This window comes from Indicator indicator, chromosome 15 (assembly GCF_027791375.1).
Source record: "Indicator indicator isolate 239-I01 chromosome 15, UM_Iind_1.1, whole genome shotgun sequence".
NCBI lineage: Eukaryota > Metazoa > Chordata > Aves > Piciformes > Indicatoridae > Indicator > Indicator indicator.
Genome location: NC_072024.1, coordinates 16699773 through 16721210, shown reverse-complemented (window position 1 = coordinate 16721210; position 21438 = coordinate 16699773). Strand labels below are relative to the sequence as shown.

The window sequence follows — 21438 nt, the reverse complement described above, 5'->3', positions numbered from 1 at the left end:
GCAGCAACTTCATCCCAAAATCATGAGGGAAGATGGCCCTTGGGCCTGGGGCACAGCTTAATGATGCAGGTGGTTTGGACAGATGTCTGTGCTCCGCTGCTTCCCAAAAAGCCCCACCTTTGGCCTTTGATGGTGTCCTGTCCACTCCCAGCCCCAAGGCACTGCTGGCTAGAGCATGGCACAGCTGGGTGCAGAGGGAGCCCTGGAACTCTGTCTGAAGAAGGATGGGGATGGGGAGTGTGTGGGAGCTGCATCTCACCAGTGCCAATTCCCTGGGGACAGCCACAGGCTTCACCTTAACACCCTGGGTTCACCAAAGTTCCCCTGTCCTTCTTGCCCATAGCCCTCAGACACAATCCATACCATTCATTTAGCAATAATAAAGCCATTAATTAATTAATAGATTGGAGAGATGGCTCAGAAACACCACTTTGCAGGTAAGCTGGAAATGGCTCAATTCGGATCATGGCGATAAGCAGGCTCAAGGAGGCAGAAGACATTTTAATGCTGGGCTGGCTGTTTGGTACAAACAAATCCTTCCCAGGTTGCTTTTGAAGCCCTGACCACACTGTGCACAGGCCTGCAAATTAAAACCCCACGGTACATGAGCTGGGTTTCCCAGGAGAAAAGCCCAAACAGGGAGCAGAGGAGCCCTGGCCACTGCGCTGCACAGAGCTGCCTTTCATTACAAAGGGCCGGGAAGCAGCTCGGAGCTGCCAGCGACACCAACATGATGCAAGAGCGGATTTTTCAGGCTGATGCAGCAACAAAGGCAGTTAAATCTAGCCAGGTAAGAGGCTTTCGAGGTTAGCCGGTCATTCCCACAGCACAGGCTTTTCTTTCTTCCCCCCCCCCCTCTTTCTTTTTTCCCTCCTTTTCTAGGGGGAATTATTTTTGGTAATCCGTGCGTTGCTGTTCGTTGAGCGCTGGAGCAGAAGTAAGCAGGTAAGAGACGCTTTCATCCCCAGCCTGACTTCCCACCATGGCCAGGGCTCCAGTAAGGGGCTTTGAGCCTCAAAGGGATGTGTGGTGGCTGGGCTGAGGCAGTTCAGAGCAGCCCTAAGCTCATGGCAGCTGGGAATCCCTTATTTTTTTTCTGGTTGAAGTGATAGGAGTGGAAAGCTACCTGGAGCTGAGCAGCTTTCACACCAAACACCTATTGCACCGACAGAGGCTGGGTGCCATAGGGCATCACTGGGTGGCTCAAGGTGCTAGCACCCACCTGGAGGCAGACAGCACAGTACACCCATCACCTTCTGCCTGGAAAGTTCAGGAGGGCAGAGACATCCCTGATACCAGGGGGGACAGAGGGGAGACCTAGCAATATAAGCTGGCCCTGTGCACCACTTTGGGTGACACCTCCAGGCAGGGCAGAGTGGTGCTGGAAGTGGGACATGACAACCTTTTGTGTGGCACCCTTCCCATGGTTGAGCCAGGTGGAGGATGCAACAGTGGCCTGTGATTCAACACCTTGTTCTGGTGCTTCACATCAGTGGATGGGATGTGAAATGAACCCAAGGGCTGTAACGAGCTAGACCCAGCAGAAGCAGAACGGGATCAACAAGCTGTGCTGCTGCATGGGGACATGTGGCCTCTCATCATCCCAGAGCTGTGACCATGATGTTGGGGTGGCCATAACTCTTCTCCCTGATGGAGCTTGTAATCTCCTTCTGGTGAAAGCTCCTTAGGCACCATCCCACTCAGTCCAGAAGACCCCATGTTGCTCCAGCTCAGGGCCAATCCATCCTCTTGTGATGCTTTTTGCACCACCCCCAAACACAGATCATGCCAGTGCCATGCAGTGTTGGTTGCTTCCTGCACTGCCATGCCCATAGCCTGCTTGGGTTAGCAGTCCAACAAGAGCACCCCACCACACCAAGCTGTCCAGCTCCATTCCTGGGGACCTTGTGCCCTCTCTCAGCATGGGCCAAAGGCAACAGACAATCCCTCTTCCTTCTCCTCCTCCTCCTCTCCCACTGCCTGGCTGGCATCCGCCACTGCAACCAGATGAAACCAATTGCACCGTTATTTGTTTCATATTTAATAAGGGCTGGAGGAGCAGATCTCCCAGCAAGCCCCTGCTATCAATCAAACCTGCACAGAGTCCCCCTTTGCGCCTGCCTTTCCAAGAAGAAAGAAAGCAAAATTGGACTAATTTATTATTCATTCGTTCATTAAGTCCGCATTAACCAGATATATTATAAAGGAAAACAGGATTGTGCCTTTTGATCAGCCAACTCTCTGCCCATGAATATCCATGAAGCTGCCCGCCCCTCCCCCGGTCCCGGCACCTCTCCAGTGTGTGAAGTGAGACATCGGTGAGTGCCGACGGTGGGTGCCGGCGCCAGGCTGGGTCCTGGCACATGGCAGGGCTGGGAAAGATGCTCTCATCTCTCTCTACTTGCATGGCACTGGGGAGCAGCTGTGCTTTCTTGTAAGACTTCAGAAGTCAGGCTACCCATGGATACCCATGGCTGGAAGGGGGATGCTCAGCCCAATTGGGGCTGATATGGATTTCCTGAGGGCCACCAGGAGAATGAGCTCCCTGCCTGCCTGCCTGGGGCTGAGCAGGGAGCTGAGCAGGTGTTGTTTCCGTGGCGTGAAAAAGCAGCATATGTCCCCAGTTCCCTGGCACGCAGCGCCGGGCGGCAAAGCCCGCGAGTCCCCAGTGCAGCCGTGAGGCAGAGCAGGACCTGAGGTGCTAGCACTGCCCTGTGGGATGGGCACAGGACTGGGACAGCATGTGCCCTGGCTCCCTGGGACACCCTCCATGAGCCCCTTGTCCAGCCCAAGGAGGATGGCTTGGGGCAGGAGCAGAGCCCTGGGGTGCTGTTGTAGGGACTGGCTGGCACCAGGTCATAAGCTCCCCATGACGCACGCCAGAGCTAACCAGCAGCATCTCACGCATCGGCAGAGAGAAGAGAGCCATGTCCCATCCCAGCAGGGTGGAGGATCCCAGCCGTGCCCAGGAGGAAGCACGGGGCGCACACAGAAAGAAGCCAGGCAGCACATCTGCACGGATGTCCGTGCACCCATGCAGTCCAGCCGGGCCCCAAAATAGGTTGGTTTTAAAAATGCATCACTCTGAAGTTACGTAAATGCAAGGCAGCAGCAAACATAGCTCGCTGGCAAAAGGTTTCCTCCTTTTTTTTTTTTTTCCTTCTCGCCAGCTTCCTCTGGTTAAAATTGGGTTGCAATTCATTAATAAAGGAACAGTTGTACTGAATAAGCTCCCGTGCTTAAATCAGGACAGAGAAGCGTAATTAACCCAGCTCCAGCCTGATGTGATGGAAGAGGAAAATGCCCTTCTGTTTTGGTCCCTTCTCTTAAAAGCCCTCCGCGTTCTCCTGGCCTCTTGGGAACAGAGTCGAGCTTCTTATTTAAAAATGAAGCTTGCAGCCTGGTGGAGCGGGTTCATGTATATATATAAAAGCTGTCATGATGATATTTTATTCATACCCCTTTTCCCCTTCCCTTTGCTTGGAAAATCCAGGAGCAGCCAGCAGGCAGCTTGGAGAGAGAGAAAGCAAGAATCCCCTTTTAAAAATAAATTACAGATGCAAGTCACATTAGTCGAAGCCCCACGAGGCAGCAGATTCCCGAGCACCGGGGCTGGCACCAGCGGCTTGGCCAGCCCAGGCTGGGCACAGCAGCTTCCCACCCCAAATGTCACCCCTGGGGATTAGGAGGGGACAGACGGGGTGACTTCAGCACCAGAGCTACCCCACTGATTTATGTGAGCTGAAGATGTGGCCTTGCTTCTCTAATTGGAGCTAGCGCCTAAATTACAGCCTAATTATAGAAGGAGCCACAAGGAGCTCCTGCCAGCAGGTCCCACGGGCAGGATTCAGCTTGCTGTCCCCAGCTCAAGGCAAAGAATCTCCTTCGCCAGCGTTATTTTTAGGGCTGAATTTGCCACCTTTCCCCGCAGCAGTTTGTCTGGGTGAGCTAGACACCGTCCAGCCACCGTCGGGCTGGCATGCCGCTCTGCATGTTGATGCACGTCCCTGCGGCTCGGCACGGCTCTGCCCCGCACGTCTCCACCCGGCACTACTCTACCCGGCACTGCTCTGCCCGGCACAGCTCTGCCCGGCCTCGCTCTTTGCTTCCTTCACCACCACTTTCTCACCTGCTGTAAAAATAGCCAGTGTTTGCGTGGGAAGGCAAACCCTATTTTGGGTGGTCCTGGGGCGCGGAAGAGCTGCCCACAACAAGGGGGGTAATTTGCTGTGCCAGGGCAGAGGGGTTCTGCAAGGCAGAGACAGACAATGTGGTCCATTGAAACTGGGAGGTGCTTCAAGAGGGTCGCAGCACGCTGTGAGAAACAGGGTCTGCTGAGGTCCCCACAGGACTGGCCATGGCTCCATCAGCATTTCTTCTGTTCCTGCTGGAGCCATGCTAGTCCTTGTGTCATGTAGGGTGACCTGAGGTGAGCACCCAAAGGGTTGCAGCCAGCTAGCACCAGTGCTGAGCAGGATCATCCCCGTGATGGGAACATGCAGGAGTGGCCCTGATATAGGGACACACAGAAGCACTTCTGCAGTGGGGATATGACAGGGACACATAGGACCATCTGTGTGATGAAGATGCAGGCACATCCCGTGATAAGGATGCACAGAAGGAGCCCTGCAAGAGGGACATGCAGGAGTACCCCAGTGACAGGATGTGCAGCAGCATCCCTGTGCCGTGGGGCTGTCCGGATTCCTGATGCAGCCTTCCTGAGGGGCTCTGCCCTGAACATGGAGTCAGAGCAAGGGTGGACCTGGCTCATGGCCCCTACCCCCATCAAAAAACTCCCTGGAGATCTCCTTTTCCATATTTCTTCTTCATTCGCAATGTGCTGTGCCCTACAGCCCTGCCCCAGGAGATTTCAGGGCTGCAGTTGTTTTATCATCCAGTACGCACAGGATGCCACACCCTCTGTGCCATGAACCCATCTTACACCTCACGTGTGGCCAGGCTGGCACCACTAGTACCAGCATGGAGGAGGAAGAGAGCCTGGAAATGCTTGGTGGGGCACACTGGGGCCCTGAGGCTGAAGGAGGCACAGGGCAATGCTGGATGGATCTTTTGTAGCAGAAATGCTTCTGGTGAGGAGGAAGCAAAAGGGAAATGAGTGTTTGTTTCTTTTGGAGAAGATTGCTCTCTGCACGCTCTTTGTATTTAGTTATTATTAAAGGGTTGTTTTGCTGTCAGTGAAAGCCTGCAATTACAGGCTCTCTCTGCTTTTTCTGGCTGTCACTACTATTCCCCATGAAGGCATTGCCCACACTTTTTAGCATTTCCATGTTTCAATACTAAAAAAAAAAAAAAAATTAACAATTTTGAGACTGGGGCCAACACTTTTTACATGAACACAGCTGGTTTCAAATTCTTCTGATTAATGCCCCCACACACCCACCCCTCCCCCCTACAAAAAAAAAACAAAAAACAAATGACCATTGCTTTTTGGGGCACAGACCAGAGCAGGGTGTAGTTTTGTGCCAGCAGAGGCTCATTGCTCTTTCCCCCCTTGTTTGCTCAACCCATATTCCTATAGGGAAAAAGGTCACAAGAATCCCACCAATGCCAACACTGGCCAGAAAGTCAACACTACCTTGTGCCCTGCTCCCAGGAGCACTGCCAGAGAAATAATACACTGTTTTAATTAAAGATCTTTATGAATTTCTCTTGGTCAAACCACTAACAGGCGATGGCTGGAAACATACACCATGCCCTGCATCCGTCCATGGCAGCTCGGCACCGTGCCTCCCACGCCCCACATCCTGGCCCCATGCAGTGTGGGACATCCCCAGCCAGAGCCAGCATCCCTGCGGGAGCCAGGGCTGCAGCAGATGGGGCAGATTCAGCTCTGCCAAATCCCAAATCCTTGACGTGCCTGGAGGAATTCCCCCAAAGTTCATGGGGATGCATTCTTGTCTCTCCAAAACCATCCTCCCCAGCTGTATCACCACTAATCTAATGTGGCTAATTTTAAACGAAGCTGCCCTCCCCTGACATGCATCTCCCCATGGCATTGAAATTAAATGTAGGCTGTAATTTGGCATTTGAGAAGCGAAAGGGATGGTGGCCCTAAGGGAAAAGATAACAGCTTGGCTGTTTGTGTTAAATAGCTGTCTGTGAGCTTCAAACTGCAGCCGGAGATTCAGCTCACCGCCGGGCAGGCTGCCAGCCGCCGGCCTGCTCTCTGGCTGTAGCTCCCTCGCAGCAGGCAGCTCAGCCAGGGGGATCTCAGCCCTCACCCTCCCAGAGCATCTCACAGGGCATCTGCTTCTTCCCTACCCTCCACGGCTACTGCTAAAACTGTCTCGCAGGCTCCTTGCTTCAGCAAGGGTGTGTAGCAGCATGGCATGGCCACTGGGCAAGCCCCAGGGAATGAGAAGCACAGCCCTGGGGAAGGAGAAGCACACTCCTCTGGGCACCCAGGAACCTGGCACGGGGTGGCACAGCCTGGTAGAGACATCCCCATTGCATGTTGCAGAGTGAGTGCTGCATGTTGGAGGCAGCCTATCAGGGATGTGCCATTGCACCTTGCACGTACCACGTTGCGCCTTGCACGTACCACGTTGCGCCTTGCACATTTCATGTTGCACCTTGCATGTCTCATGTTCCACCTTGCACATTGCATGGTGGGGGCAGCCCATCAGGGACATCCCTGTTGCACACTACATGCTGCACATTGTGTGACAGAGGCATCAGGGACATCGCCCACTGCATGTTGCACCTTGCACCTTGCATGGTGGGGGCAGCCCAGCAGGGATGTTCCCATTGCCCAGAGCACATTTCACAGTGGGTGCTGTGCCCCTGGGGAGGAGGAATACATAGGGTGACACAGGGTGGGAGTATGTTGGGTGGCACTGCCCCTTGTGCCAGGCCTGAGGACAGCATCAGGGCAGGGTGAAGGCTGATGCTGCACAGAACAAGTGGGTAAGGAATTCTTCAGAGGTCAGTACTGGGACCAGTGCTGTTTAACATGTTTATTGGCAACATGGATGGTTTGTTGATAACACCAAGCTGAGTGGTGTGGTTGGCATGCTGGAGGGAAGGGATGCCATCCAGAGGACCTTGGGCAGGCTTGAGAGGTGTGGCTGTGCAAATGTCATGAGGTTAGATTTAAAGAGTAGGTTTAGATTACATGCAAAGAAGTTCTTCACCGTGAGGGTGGTGAGGCACTGGAACAGGTTGCCCAGTGAAGCTGTGGATGCCCCATCCTTGGAAGTGTTCAAGGCCAGGTTGGATGAGGCTTTGAACAAGCTGGCCTAGTGGCAAGTGTGCCCCAGTGGCAAAGGGGTTTGGAACTAATGGTCTTTAAGGTCCTTTCCAACCCAAACCATTCTGTGATTCTATGACATTTTGAGCAGTAGGACAGGGGCAGATTGCTTTCAAGCAGAGAAATCTGCCAAGCCTGAGCTCCCTTTGCACAACGTTCCCTCCTGACTGCAGAGTGACGGCCTGGGGCAGAGACTTCCACCCGCAAAACCCCATTGTGAAGGACCCTGTGGCAGGCACTGTCTGGCAGCGGCTGGGGCAGAGGCAGATGTCCCCATGTCAGGGGGCAGCTGAAGCCTGGGGACAGGGCTCCACGATAGGATGGGTTACCTGAATGCATCCTGCAGTCCTTCAACTCCCATGGGAGACCCAGCCCACCCACCACCACCCCTCTGCCCTCCCCTTCCTTGCCTGCACCCAGATGCCATTTCCCAGGAGCTGCTTGTCCCTCCCAGCCCTTTGTACCACTTGCCTCCATCCTCCCCTTTGTTTAGCATTTTGATTATTTTAATTACCTTGTTTGCCAGCTTATCATGGCGCTCAAACCCATCTGCCTCTGCACAGGCAGACACACAGACTTTTATCTCCAGCCTGCCGTCAGCCCCATTAGCATTTTTCGCTCTGTGGTTTGGTGGAGGAAAGGAGAAATTAGCATTTCTGCCTCGGCCAGGGGGGCAGCCATCGCCACCGCCCCTCGCCTCGCAGGGTCACTTCATTCTTCCCAGAAGAATGGGACTAATTTATCTCTCCCCTGCTTGCATCCGTTTCCAACCAGAGATTAACAAGCAAGCCGAAGGCAGGGGTGATGCCTGTGCTGTGCCAGGAGGCTTTCCCTTCCCAGGGAGGTAACAGTGACCAGGTGAGATGGGAAATGTCCTTGGGGAGCACCACTGGGATGACAGCAGCAAGGTATCTTTGGATCAGTGCTTCTTTCTGAAAGGTCCAGAGAACAAGTCTTATGGGGAGAAGCTGAGGGAACTGGGATTGTTCAGAGTGGAGAAGGGGAGGCTCAGGGGAAACCTCATTGCTCTCTATGACTACCTGAAAGGAGGTTGTAGTGAGGTGGGGATTGGTCTCTTTTCTCTAGTATCAGGTGATAGAACAAGAGGAAAAGACCTGAAATTGTACCAGAGGAGGTTTAGATAGTATATAAGGAAACATTTCTTTACAGAAAGAGTGGTGAGGCATTGGAACAGGCTGTCCAGGGAGGCTGTGAAGACACTGTCCCTGGAGGTGTTCAGCAGAGGTGTAGACCTGGCACTCTGGGACATGGTTTAATGGCCATGGTGGTCTTAGGCTGTTGGCTGGACTTCATCTTAGAGATCCTTTCCAGTTGAAACAATTCTATGATATTATGATTTTAGAGGCCAAATGGTGTGTTTGGTGGAGAAGATGGGTATCAAAGGCCCCTAGGGACACCAGACCTGACAGCTAGCAGGAGGGGATAGAGGTGTGTTCACAGGCTTCAGTCCATGGTTAAAGAAGCCACGCTGCTACAGCAGCAGCTGCCTTTTGTGTGAGCTGCATGGCTGGACCCCTCATTTAGGGGTGAATGACAGATTTCACCACTGCAAATGCTCTTCCAGCATCTTCATAGCACTACTTAAATACCTTTCCCAAAGAGACCTGGCCACCAATAAATCTGTATCAGCTCACCTTCAAATGCACTTCAGTGCCCTACTTTCTCTTCACAACAACAAAATAACAGCCCTGGTTTGGGAATCGAGACCCCTTTCTCCTGAGGCAAAGTGCTGTTGTAGGCAGGCTGTGAGCTGCCCCATGAAGGACCTGCCCATGGAGAGGCAGGCATAGCGAGGGCATTGCTGGGGGGCAAGGCTGGGCAAACAGCAGCCCCTTAGAGGAGGCTGGGGTGCCTGGGGGACTCACGAGGGCCTGGGTGTGCTGTGGTGTGAGAAGGCTCGAAAATGTCCTGTTGAGTGGGACTGGGGAGTCCAGAGCCACATCTCCAACACAATGTTCTGTAGGGACAGAACAACCTTTGGATATAGGACCTCTATCCAGGGAAGGGTGACCCTTGGGGAAAGGACCACTGGCCATGACAGTACTTGCTTCAGGGAGAGGATCCTTCTAGGAAAGGATACCCCTTAGGGACAAGGCCACAATGCAGGACAAGATGGCCCTTGGGGACGGGACAGGACACCCTTTTTGAAGAGAACCACCATCCAGAACAGAAATTTATCTGGGACAAGGACAATCCTTGGGGACAAGATTTCCCTCAGAGACATGATGTCCCCAGGAGACAGGCTGCTCCTTTGTAGCCAAGGAGTGCTGGGCAGCCTCACCAGCCACCCTCAGACCCCTCCCCACTCCCACTGCCAGCTTCTAAACCCTTCTCTAAACACTCAGCACACTTCAGGTGTGAATAAAGGGACACACACTTCTGATGTGAAACACCGGTAAGAACAGAGTGAATAAACCAAGTTCTGAATCAGAAGAAACCTTCTGAAAGCCTGTGAACCTTTCCCACAACTAGCAAAATCCTTTAAGACCCAGGAAAGGCAATAAAGACCAATTTATTGCCCCCAAACTCGTTAAGCAAATGAGCCAGAGGTGCATCCATCAGCCCAGAGAGGCCTGAGGGAGGCAGGCAGGGGATTCCATGGGATGGGGTGAAGGGACAGTTGCCCCAGCAGCCAGGGACCTACGGTGACTCTACTCCACAACCTGCACTGGGAAAGCAACAGGCCAGTGTTTTGCTGAGGTTTGGGCACAGATAATGAGGAAGAAATTAGAAAGAGAAACTTTATTACAGAATCCCAGAAGAGACCTCAAAAATCATTCAGTCCAACCTTCAACGCAGCACTGAAGGATCAAAAATAAACTGTGTTCCTAAGCATCAGGTCCCCAGATTGCTTGAAGTCCTCTAGGGATGGTGACTCCACCACTGCCCTGGGCGGACCATTCCAATGTTTGAAAACCCTTTCAGTGAAGAAACATTTCCTAGCATCCAACCGGAACCTCTCCTGGTGCAGCTTGAAACCATTTTCTCTAGTCCTGTCGCTTGACACCAAGGAGAAGAGGCTGCCCTCTCCTTGCTCCAGCCTGCCTTCAGGTGGTTGTAGAGACCATTAGGACATCATGGGATGAGGAGCAATGGAAGGAGCTAGGGACAAAACCAAAGGGAAGGTTAACATCTGTCATGGCACTGTTCATTGAGCCTGCCCGGGTGAGGACCAGCCCCAAAGTGTCCATCCCTGCTGTGCCTTGCCCTGAGGGACAGCCACCCCACCCGCAAGCGCATCGTGGGAGCAGCTGCTCTGCTGCTGATGGAAAGCTCAGACAATTTGGTCTCTAATTTACAGAGATGTCCAACTGGGCAAGAGCTGGATGAGCCTGGGACAGCAGTGCTGCCCTCTTGACTCCTGCTCTGCTAATTTAAAAACTCTCTCCATCAAGGGATGGTACCAATAAGGGCCAGTGACAGGTGCCAGCACCTCCCTACCCTGCCACTGCCACTGCCCCTGGCTTGCTACAGCAGGTACCTGCTCCCTACTTTTAGCCTCTCTGGGGTGTGATTCAAGGTGCTGGTTCCTGCATCTGTAACACAGGCCATTGGAAGAAGCTTCCTAGAAGCCCCCAGAGAGATGCTGCATCTACCAGGGCTAGGCCAGATGATGCTGGTTGCTGTGGAAACAGCAGGGCCAGATCCAGGGCCTGAAGCATCATCCCTGCACCTGGGACCAGCTCTTCTCACCCAGTTTGCGGCTGGAGAGCACAGAACCCAGGAGAGAGATGCTGGTGGCACTGGGCCATCCCTGCCCCCAGTCCGCTCCAGTCTCATCTTCCCTGGGGACCAGTGGGGTCCCTGTCCCACCCACTCTGCCTGTGTTGTGCATTGGGGTGTTTCTTTGGATGAGACTCCCCAGGATGGGAAAAGAAGCACTGGACCTTGGCCACCACTTCTCCCCTCCTGGGGGCTGGATCCAGCCATCACTGCATGGCACAGCCTGGCACCTCTAGGCCATCATATCCCCAGGAAAGCCTTATGCACTGGCACCAAGACTCCACCCACCTGGTGTACCATTACAGGTTCTAAATGTCACCCAGCCTTGTGGGAGGTAGAACACAGTGACAGGCTGCACAGGGTTCCCTGTGAGTGTAACCAAACTTCACCACTGGCCAGGCAGGTACCTGACGAGCACCAAGCTCCCACCCATCCCAGGCTCAATCCCACTCTGTTCACAGGCAGCTCAGCTCGTTAGGGATGCTGGGATGATGGAGCATCCTGCTGGAGCAGAGGAAGCCAGGCAAAACCCCTCCATCCATCAGGGCCTCCACTTTCTGCCAAGCACATTAGGGGCTAATTAAGTAAAAATAGGCCTTCCGACCAGTGTAGCTCATTAAGGGCTAATTAAGTTAATTAGTGCCAGGTGTGGATTGCAGCGCTTGCGCGTGTGGCTGTTGTTTGCTGTAATTGCATTTTCTCAGCAGCTTCCTCTGCCAGGCTGGAGCCTCGCCAACAAGGAAGGGACTCAGTGTCCTGCTGGTGGTGCGACATGGAGTAGCTGATGGGCACCCAGTGAGGGCACCACCCCATGGGCCCTTAACCCTTCTTCCCAACCAGGGTGGATCTCCCACCCTGAAGCAGCCCCTGCCCTTCCCTCTTGATGCGGTCCTCCTGCTTGCAAGCAGGGGAGGGACAAGAGTGTTTGCCGTAGTGGTCCCCAAAACAGCCAGGAAGGCAGGGGACAACAGCAGGCAACATCTCCCCAGGGCTCAGCAAAGTCACCAGGACTGAGGTCTCTGAAGGCACTTGAAGATGAGTATGGGCAGTGATGAAGCAGCAGAGACAGCCAAGCGTGCCAGTTGTATTCGTGCTGGCAAATGAAAGGGGAATGGCAAAGAAAAGGGCAGAGAGGATGAGAGGAAGGTGAGAAGAAAGCGTGAGAGGGTAAGGAGAGAGCTGCCAGGCTCTGATCTCTGCTCTGCACACCCAGGAGCAATTAGAGCTGCTCTTCTTGTGCCCTGCAGAGACACTGGAGGAATGAAGATGTGACAAAGATCAGGCTATTTTTTGCTGATATTGCTGTCACTAATAAATGGAGACTGTCTCTTGCCACATGTCCCTGCTCCTTCCAGAATCTGGGCATTTGGCATCCTCCTCCAAGCAGAGCCTCATGAGTAGCAGCCTCACTTCAAGCTGACCCTCCAGAGAGGCAAGACTCCGGAAACCATCCCATAAAATACATCTGGCAGCTGGAGAGGGGAGGGAGAGGCCACACAGACACCAGCATCCCTCCCCTCATCCTTCTCCCCATGCCATGAACCACAGCTCCCACCAAGGCAGAAGCTGGGCAGAGAGTCCCTTCCATCACCTGGGATGGGTGCTGGGGAGCACAGCTGGCTGCACTGCCCATGCCTGCCAGCCAATGTACAGTTACTGCTGCCTGTGCCACCATGACAAGAGGGGAGATGGGGGCTGGAGGGGAGGCAGGAGGAGGGCTGGGTCCTTGCACTGTAATCTCAGCACCAAGATAATTGCCTGCTGGTGACAGCTGAGGTCAGGCATGACGAATACCTTGGGAAGAGCTCCTGGCTGTGAGACCTCCCCACAGCAGCCCAGTTCAATACTGGGGTTGAGAGGCAGTTTTCCTGATCTCCCCCATAACAGGCATTCTCTAGGTGGGTCAGGGTCCAGGTGGTGATCCTTTGGGCATAGGTAGCTTTCAAACCACATGTAGCCACATCAAACAGCCTGATGCTCGAGCTGTGCCACCCAGGGAGGGATGGGCAGTAGCAGGGTACTAGGGTACTTGTAGCCCTGGATGCTCCCATGGTGAGAGTATTGAGGCAGAAGCCCACCTGGGGCTCAGTGGGACACAGATGGACCTGCTCCTGCCTTTTATTCCTCCATGACCAAAGGAGGCTTTCCCACCTTCCTCTCCCCTCTCCCTACTACACCATACTGACACACCAGCGATGTGTGGAGCACTGGGCAGCTTCACTTCATCTGCCATGGCAAAGGGACTAGAGAGGTGGTGTCCTGAAGCCCCCTTGGATGGGTGTGAGACTGGTGGGCATGTCCTGGGGCTGGCAAGGAGCAGGGTAGAGAAGGAGAGCTCCACATGGGGTACAGAGAAGCCAGGATGAGACACAGAGTGTGATGCCACCAACTTGGCACCCACGGGAGTGAGCATGTGCCCAGCAGGCAGGAGCAGGCAGGCAGCACGCCGAGGCAGCTCCCAGCGCTGCGGCTGCCCTCGGCCCGAGCCAGGCAGGGAGGCTGACAGGATCGTTACAGCTGCTATCTGGGCTCACCCGCGCGTCCCTCTCCCCTTTGCCTTTTGCATAATGGATAGGCTGTGAGTAATGGGAAATGGCAGCCCAGCCGCTCTCGCTGGCAGCCCCTTAATGAAGAATATGGAAATCTCATCAGTCCAATCAGGCCAGCAAATGAAACTGCTTTCCCCCCGCCGATGTGAGCAGAAGGCTAACGACCCACGCTCCCCAGCTCCATCCCTCTCCCAGGAAGACCCCCCTTCCCCTTTCCGTGTTGACAAGCGAGCTGTGAACTTCATTTTTCCTGGCAAGCAGAGCCCCATCTCATCTTCCTTGCCCCCCTTCCCCAGGCTTGGACCAGCAGTGTTCCTGGCCTAAGGTGTTCTTGGTCCTGCAAGGGCTTTGCTCCCAACCCATGGTGGTGTACAGCAGAAAGACAGAAGGGAGGACCAGAAGCCAGTTCCATGGTGGTGTCACCACATGGATAACACCATCTTCAGGTGTCACCCATCACTGTCTTCTGGTCCTCCCTTGTTTCTTTCTGCTGGTCTTGAACCTCCCAGAATAACTTTGCCATAGCTGCAAGTCTGTGCCCCACAGCAGGGCATGTGTTGTCCCTCAGAGACAGACACCTGACGTCACTGTGTCAGTGCAGGTGCTGGGGTTTCTCTGTTGGTCCAGTGAGTGTCAGAACAGCCAAGCTCCATGGGCTTGTACCTTCTCCTTCAGGGACAGCTGCAAAGAGCTGCAGTAGGGATGAATGACTATTCCCTCTCATCTCCCTTGTTCATCATCCGGCCGTTGAGCCTGCTGTAAACAGGACAGGTCCATCTTCACTTATCTCCTGCAGCGTGTACCATCTCCAAGCAATGACACCTGCACAGTGACATCCCCACTTTTCCCAGAACTGGAGCATCTTTCAAGAAACTATAGACCTCACAAGGTCTGTAGTCACACAGGGACCATCCTGCTAGGAGCTGGAACCAGCACCCTCCCTCCAAACATACCCTGCTTTGGTGTCATCTGCAAACTTGATGATGTGCCTTTTGTCTCCTCCTTCCCACATGTGTTCTCTTGGTCTTGAGCAGCCTGGAGGTGCTTGCAGTTTACATCCTGTGTCTTTTGCAGTTGCTCTGGACTTATGAGCTCTTGTCCCCGTGGAGCTGTGAAACACTCTTTCAACTTGACTACCATGGTGGCCAGGTTTTGGCTTGTGTATATAGGTGGAATGTTTGGCTGAGGAAGCCTGGGTTTGTCCATAGTGGGACACAAGGTGTGGTCAATACTGAGAAGTCAATCCACCCTGGGATCTGTAGAGGGATGGTTGCCTTGAGTAAGGCCTCAGAGATGTAGGTTCAGCTCTGCCTTGGACTCTCTTCACAGTCTGTTGACCCAAAGTCTGCACCAAGACTTCATAACCAGACTTGTCAGGTCCAAAATGCAGCTGAAAACAGATGTGTGTGCAGCACCTCGCACCAGCATGTCCTGACCCCTGCAGCAGCATCCTCTGGCCTTTGCAGTGCTCCAGTCAGGGGAGAGCAGAATCCTCCTGCCCTGCATGTCTGCTCTGTGGCAAAGGCAGGAGGCTGGCAAGGAAGCAGCCGCTTGCTGCTCTGGGGGAATGTTTAATTGCTGGCTTTCACAGCCAGCGTGGAGCTCCTAAACTGCTGGTGTGCTTCAGCTGCGAACGTGCCCAGCAGCGCAGAGGTGGGGCTGTGCTTCCATAAAATCCCAGCCTGTGCATGCACCCAGGGCATCCATCCACGCAGAAACACATCCGCAGCCAGCGCTCTTTGTGCAGCAGAGGATCCTAGCTCAAGGCTGGAGGAAACCATTTGTTTTCATGACTTACAAGATCATATCTAGAAACACCTCTAACAAGCCAAGCTCAGCGCAGCAGCGGAGCTGGCGCCGGTCCCCCGACGCAAGCTGTTTGCACACGGCAGTGAAGGGGCTGCCGTTCAGCAGGCTGATCCACATCAAGCCATTGAAATTAAAGGCTGAGGAGAGGCAGAGCCATAAACATTTATTGCGACACTCCGCGTATCATCAGCTGCTGATTTGGAAGCAGTGGATATGTGCAGCTGAAATAATAGGATTTATCGGAGGCTGAGATGAGCTGTGCTTGATGGATGGATGTAGAAGGGAAACAATGTGCCATCTCCAGCACAAGGCCACTCGTAAAATAAAGCGAGGGGGGCTCTGTGTGTGTGTGTTTGCCTTTATTAACACCAATCTCTCATGATTTCAGAGCCTGCACCAGCCCTCAGACACAACCACAGCTGAGCGAGGAAGCCAGCTTGAAGATGATGCCCTGGAATATCCCAGAGGACTGGGAATCAAAGTTGTGGCCTCTAAACAGCAAATGTGTAATTTGCTGGAAAGTTGACACCGCTTCTGTTTCATCTTGATGTGTTTCCCCATTTGTTCGACTCTCTTTACGTTTTTATCTCAAATTTTCAGGCAGAAAGAAAGCAAAGCTAGGAATTTCTTCAGCTGCTCTCTTTTCTTCCCTGTTTTCTCTCTTGCTGCAGTGACCCAACTCAAGTTCATCAGTAAGGACACCTCCACCTCCTGTCACCCACTGAAGCAATGGATGCTCATCTCTGAGGGCGGGACACAGCTGCTGTGCTCCCCACACACAGCAGGTTACAGCAGGAACCAACAGCGCTCAGAGCTCAGCACTGCTGGAATCAAATGGTCTCCTGTCACCTCAGAGCACCCTGTAATGCTCCTCCAGCTGACAGGCTGAGAGGAAGAGAGCACTGAGAAAACCACTGTCAGAAGGAAGCAAGAGAAAAATAATTTTTAGATTCTTCTAATTTATTTTTTTTAAATATTGATATGAAAATTGAGGTTATGGATTTTTTTTGTTTTTAAAGGGAACTTCAGATAAAATCTCTCTCTCTCTCTCTCTGGTAGAAGTGATCCCAAGTAAGTATTTCCATGCAGACCATCTAAGGTGTTTTACACACATCAAAGTAACTAAATTCTGAAACAGGAGACAAACCCCATCTGACTTCATCAGATTTACAAACGGTTTAGCTCTGGCTGCACTGAACATCTGTCATAGGCCCCATGGAAAAAAACTGCCTCCTTCCTCTGCCCCCTAAACCTCTCCTGGGGCCCCTGGACATGGCTGGATGCAGAAAGGCTGCTGCTGCTGTGACAAACTGGCCCTAATTTGCCCTTAAAGAGGGAGGTCAGCATTGCAGTTAACACTTCGTCAATTCTCTATGGCACTGACAGGATAAACCCACCTGGGTTTGAGGCACAGGGAAATGCAATGATGTCTCTGTCCCATCTGAGACGTCTCTAACAGCCCAACATTTAGTACAACATTCATATCTCATTGGTCTCTTTTCTACCCCCTCAACACCAGCATCTCTGCTAAAACAGGCCTTCCAAGGAGCCTCTACTGTATCTCATTTTTCTTGCTCAAACGGGTTGCAGAAGGGACTTGCTTTTGTTTCCATCAACACACAGCTGAAAAAAAACCCTAAGGCTACATCAGTATGGGACGTGGGTGGTTGGAGAAAAATGAGTTTCCTGCTGCGGTGTGTGTCCTAAAGCCTATTAACTGGTACTTTGTCTCGACCACTTCTTGTTTTGCCTGACAGGTTAAGCCCTCATTGGCTTGGTGAGACATTAGCTGCAGAACTTCTCCTGTGCCAGCCTGCCACAATTCTCACTCCTAGAGCTCAGATGTCCATCAATTAGCTGCAGTTCAAGGCAGCTTTTGAGGTCCCTGCATCACATCTTCTCAATCAGACCTTGAACAGGTCCTGTACCTCTCTGAAGATTGCTGTGAACTACATAGAACAAAATTGCATTCTTCAAGATGAGGTTGGATGCAGCGAGTGACCAAGTGTCCTGGGACAAAATCAGAGGCCAGTCAGAGTCTGCAGGCTGTTAGCAGTTTGAAGTCAGCCAGGACAGCTGATCTGAGTTAGCACAGGGGGAAGTTTGTTGAGCACGAGGGCTCTTTCTGACCTTGCTCCTCCCAAACCCTGGAGAGGCTGGCTTACCATCCTGCTTCCAGGGACTGCTTTCCTATTTATTGTGACCACTGCACATTCACTGGGCTGGGTATAACTTTGTATGCTTTATGTTGGTATTAGTTTGGCTGTTTCATGAAATTCATTTTCATTCTGACCCACAGGTGTCCTAACCTTTTCCTGATCTGCCTTCTCTGCTGGGAATGGTCATTGGATGATAAAACAGCTGCTATAGTTTAGCCCTAGATATGGGTTAAATGTAGACACCAAGGCAGTGTGGAGGTGCAGGGGCATCTAAGAACAAGTTTGCTGCCTATTCTGCTCCTTTGGGCATTTGGCTTCCTTCAGCACAAGTTCCTATATGCACAGAGGTCCCAGCAGCACCTCCTTCTCCTTGGGGCATCCCGGCTTCACAGACCTTCCCTCAGAAATGCAGATGGTCATCCTTCCTCTTTGTGAAGGTGAGAAGCAGCCCACAAGATACCTGAAAGGGCTAGGATAAGGTCTGGGTCAGTCTTTTCCATAGGGCTGTGTTGGTCTTGCCTTGATGCTGCACGTCCCAAGAGCAGGGGACATATAATCTCCTTTTGTAGAGTGGACTAGGACTATAAACTGGGGTTGGAAGATCTAGGATCAACCCCTCTGCCATGTTTTTGGGTATAGTAGCAGTCACCAGTCACTTCTGGTGATTTTTGCTGTTTAAAGGATTAGGAGCCTAGTGCTGGACTTGTCAGCCAAACTCTTGCTATCATCAGAAAAGAGAGAGGGGTTGCTACAGAAGATGAATCTCCTCCTGCTCAAACACATCTCAGGGTGAGACAAACTTCCTTTTCAGAGAATGCCCCATATCAGATGGCTCATGTTTCTAAAGAGGAATCCCCTCTCTTCATATCTCTAGATGATTACTGGGGAGCTTTTGTGTGGCACATGGAGGAAAATGAGTAGGTAGAAGCTTACATCCCTCTCTTTGCTGTTGTCCTGGCCCTTGTGCTACTACTGGGTGAATAGTCAGAGGGGACCTTAAAGGGTCACTTACCAGATTGCACACTGCATCAGTTCTGTCTGCCTCTAAACTTTCCCTAACAGAACTGTTTTTTCCCCTCCCTCGTGTGCCTTAAGGATCCTTGTCTCGGACTTTGTTCTCCTTCCCGACCTGCTCTTGCCTATCAGCCTTTCAAGCACCCTGCTCCCATCAGCAGTGAGAACTTCAGTCCCCATTCCTTCTTTCCAGAAACAGGTTTCTTTCGATGCCTTTCCTAACAGAGATCTGTTTGTGACTGCACCTGAGCCTGCCCTGAGCCCTGTGCAACCCCATGAGGAGGAAACCTAAGAAACATGAATGACAACGTTCCCACAAGAAAAGGGACCTTTGCAGCAGGGCTCCATATCCCAATGGCTGCTTTGAAGCCGTTTTCCAGCACTTCAGATGCCAAGGTGAAGTTTGCAGGGAAATCAATGCTCAGGTAACCTGCCCAAAGCAAAGGGTTGGCAGGCGGGTGGGAGGGAGGTGCAGGTGACGGAGGATCGATGGGAGAGCGCCACTGGGTGCGTGATCCCTCTCCATGGCTGAATCATTAACTCCTGAAACACATAAATCAAACCCAGCTCAGGGAGGACGCCTGTGGGCATGCTCTCACCTAGGAGGCCTCACCTCAGCAGCAGCTTTTGGAGAGATCTTGCCAAGACTGGACGATGGGGAGGACAGGCGGCCATGTGTTCCTGCTCGCACAGACACATTTGCCCCATTATTCATGGCCGGTGTGCATTTTGGTTCCCCTTGGTTCCCAGCTTACTTTATAACTGGGTTTTCATGCCTTCGAGGCAGGCAGCATTGAAATGGTGCCAGAGAGGTAGTCCTTTGCCAGGAGCCAACTGGGCATGCCTTGGGCTTCGGTTTTCATTGGCGATAGTCCCAAGAGAAGGTATCTGTGGTCCTCCATTGTCTGTGTTGCCTCTCCTCTGCCCAGCTTTTTAGCTGATTAGTTCTTCATGGTTTTGTTTTTTTTTTTCCTTTTTTTTTTTAAAGTAGATGTGATTGAAGAGTAGGAGTCTCAAAGACAAGTGTTGTGAAAACATGTGTCCAGGTCTTTTTCCTCCATCTCCTTATAGTGCCAACTGAAGGAAAAGGCTATGATGTATGAGCTCCCCTTTAATGAGACATCAGGTAATCCAGCTGGGAGAGAGCAACACCATAGAAATCAATTTGGGGCTCAAGACAAGCTTCCATTGCTGTCTCATAAGACACTTAGTGTCTCTGCCAAGATTTGCAGGTTCTTCTTTGCTGCCAGATCAGCTGGGGCAGAGTCCCCTTGGATGGCTGAGCACTGTGGGAAGCAGGACAGCCGTGCGATGCTGCCCATAGCAGGGGCCACTCGCTTCTTGATGGGTCCTTGTCCAGACAAACAGCACTGTCTTGGGCTTTATTTTCCATTTGTGCCCCCAGCAGAACTGAAGAAAACCCAGTGCCCATTGTGCCCAGAACCCCTTCCTATGCTTTTTGCTTTGCAGAGCTAGCCTGTAAACAAAGCAGCCTGGAGCAGGGTACATCAGAAACAGCACTTCCTTGCCAGTAACAGGTCCTGAGGACCTGTTCTGCCCAAACAGTGGACTTATTTCCTTCTCCTAAGACACTGTGGGGTCTGAAGGCCAGGAAGAGAGTGGTGCTATGGGGACTACCTCTGAAATGAGATAACCAAACCTAGGCATAGGTCTGGGCAAGTCAGTCAAGAGTTTCTCCAGGAGGTTTTGGCTGCTGCTGGAGCTGCTCAGCAGTACAGGAGGCCAAGGCGAGTGCCTTGCTTGCTTACTTGCCTTGCTTCCACAAAGGCACAACGTGGACTGTGCCCACATCATTTCAACCCTGCAACGCAGTGCCAGGAAGGTGCTGCTGCTCTCCCAGTGACAGGCACGAGGAAAGCAAACTGGCTGTCCTCCACATTTGATATAAGGCTTTCCACAAACACCAGCTAATGGGAATTCCTCAGTGGTGTCCCTGGGAGCTTCAATATTGGATGTCAAGGCAGCCTTTTGTCTTCTCAGCAGGCAGTCAGACCTGATGTGTTTAACCCTTTCCAGCCTGAACCAGAGGGTGAGGGACTGAGTGTGGCAGGGTATCAAGAGTGGGCTTGGCGTCCTGCTCCAGCTCTCTGCTATGCTCAGCTGCTCCATGCCCCTGTCTCTTCTGCACAGCACTTCTGCTCCTGCAAACTCTGTGGACATACAGCTTCATTTTATCAGCAGGATGCCTCAGAGGATGGGGATCCAGGAAGATTGAATGTCTTGCAGCTTGGAGCTGGCAGGCACACGGGGCATGCTAAAGAGTTTTGTCTGTGCCTGGTGAAAGCAGCTGTAGGCAGGAGTGGGTAAGCAGGGAAGTTACAAAAAGAGAAATAAGGAAACAAAAGGCATGCTGGGGCAAGGGGGGTATGTTTGCATGGGGGAGAGCAGGAATTTCTTTTCTTTGCCTGAAAGTCTAAAGTGCCTTTCTTTAGTGCCCCCGTCGCTGCATGGGGCCTTGGTCAATAACATTCCTCCCTCACCCTGCGGAAGGAGACGGGCCAAGCAAGACGCTGCTGAATGAAATTCCTCTCACCTCACCCCGTAAACATCCCGAGAGTCTGGCCCCATTATGGCTGGGTACAAAAGTCTGGGTCTGAGGCCGAACAAAAGGATGGGGAAGAAAGTGCAGGTTGCCAGGGCAACGCTGTCCAGGCCGCCTGGTTTTATCAGCAAGGGGCCTGGGTTTTCTGCCTGAGTTACAGGAATCTCAGGCAATTTATTTCCACCATAAGACAGAGGCTTTGGAGGGCAGACACAGTGAGACTCCAGCTTTGCTTTTGGTGTTCACAGCAGGGCAGGTGAGGTGGGAGCAACCAGCACAGCCTCCAGGGAAGCTGGGTACCCAGACAGCCACCAGCATCCTGGGTGGCAT

The 21438-nt window shown here is 52.5% G+C and overlaps 1 protein-coding gene across 1 annotated transcript in view; it reads left to right on the top strand.

Annotated features, from left to right (window-relative positions):
- DNAH1 (dynein axonemal heavy chain 1) overlaps positions 1 to 21438 on the top strand; it is a 115366-nt gene that overhangs the window by 1519 nt on the left and 92409 nt on the right. The window contains exon 2 of the mRNA XM_054387214.1: positions 883 to 945. Coding sequence (XP_054243189.1) covers positions 883 to 945 — 63 coding nt within the window. The remainder of the gene's footprint in view (positions 1 to 882; positions 946 to 21438) is intronic.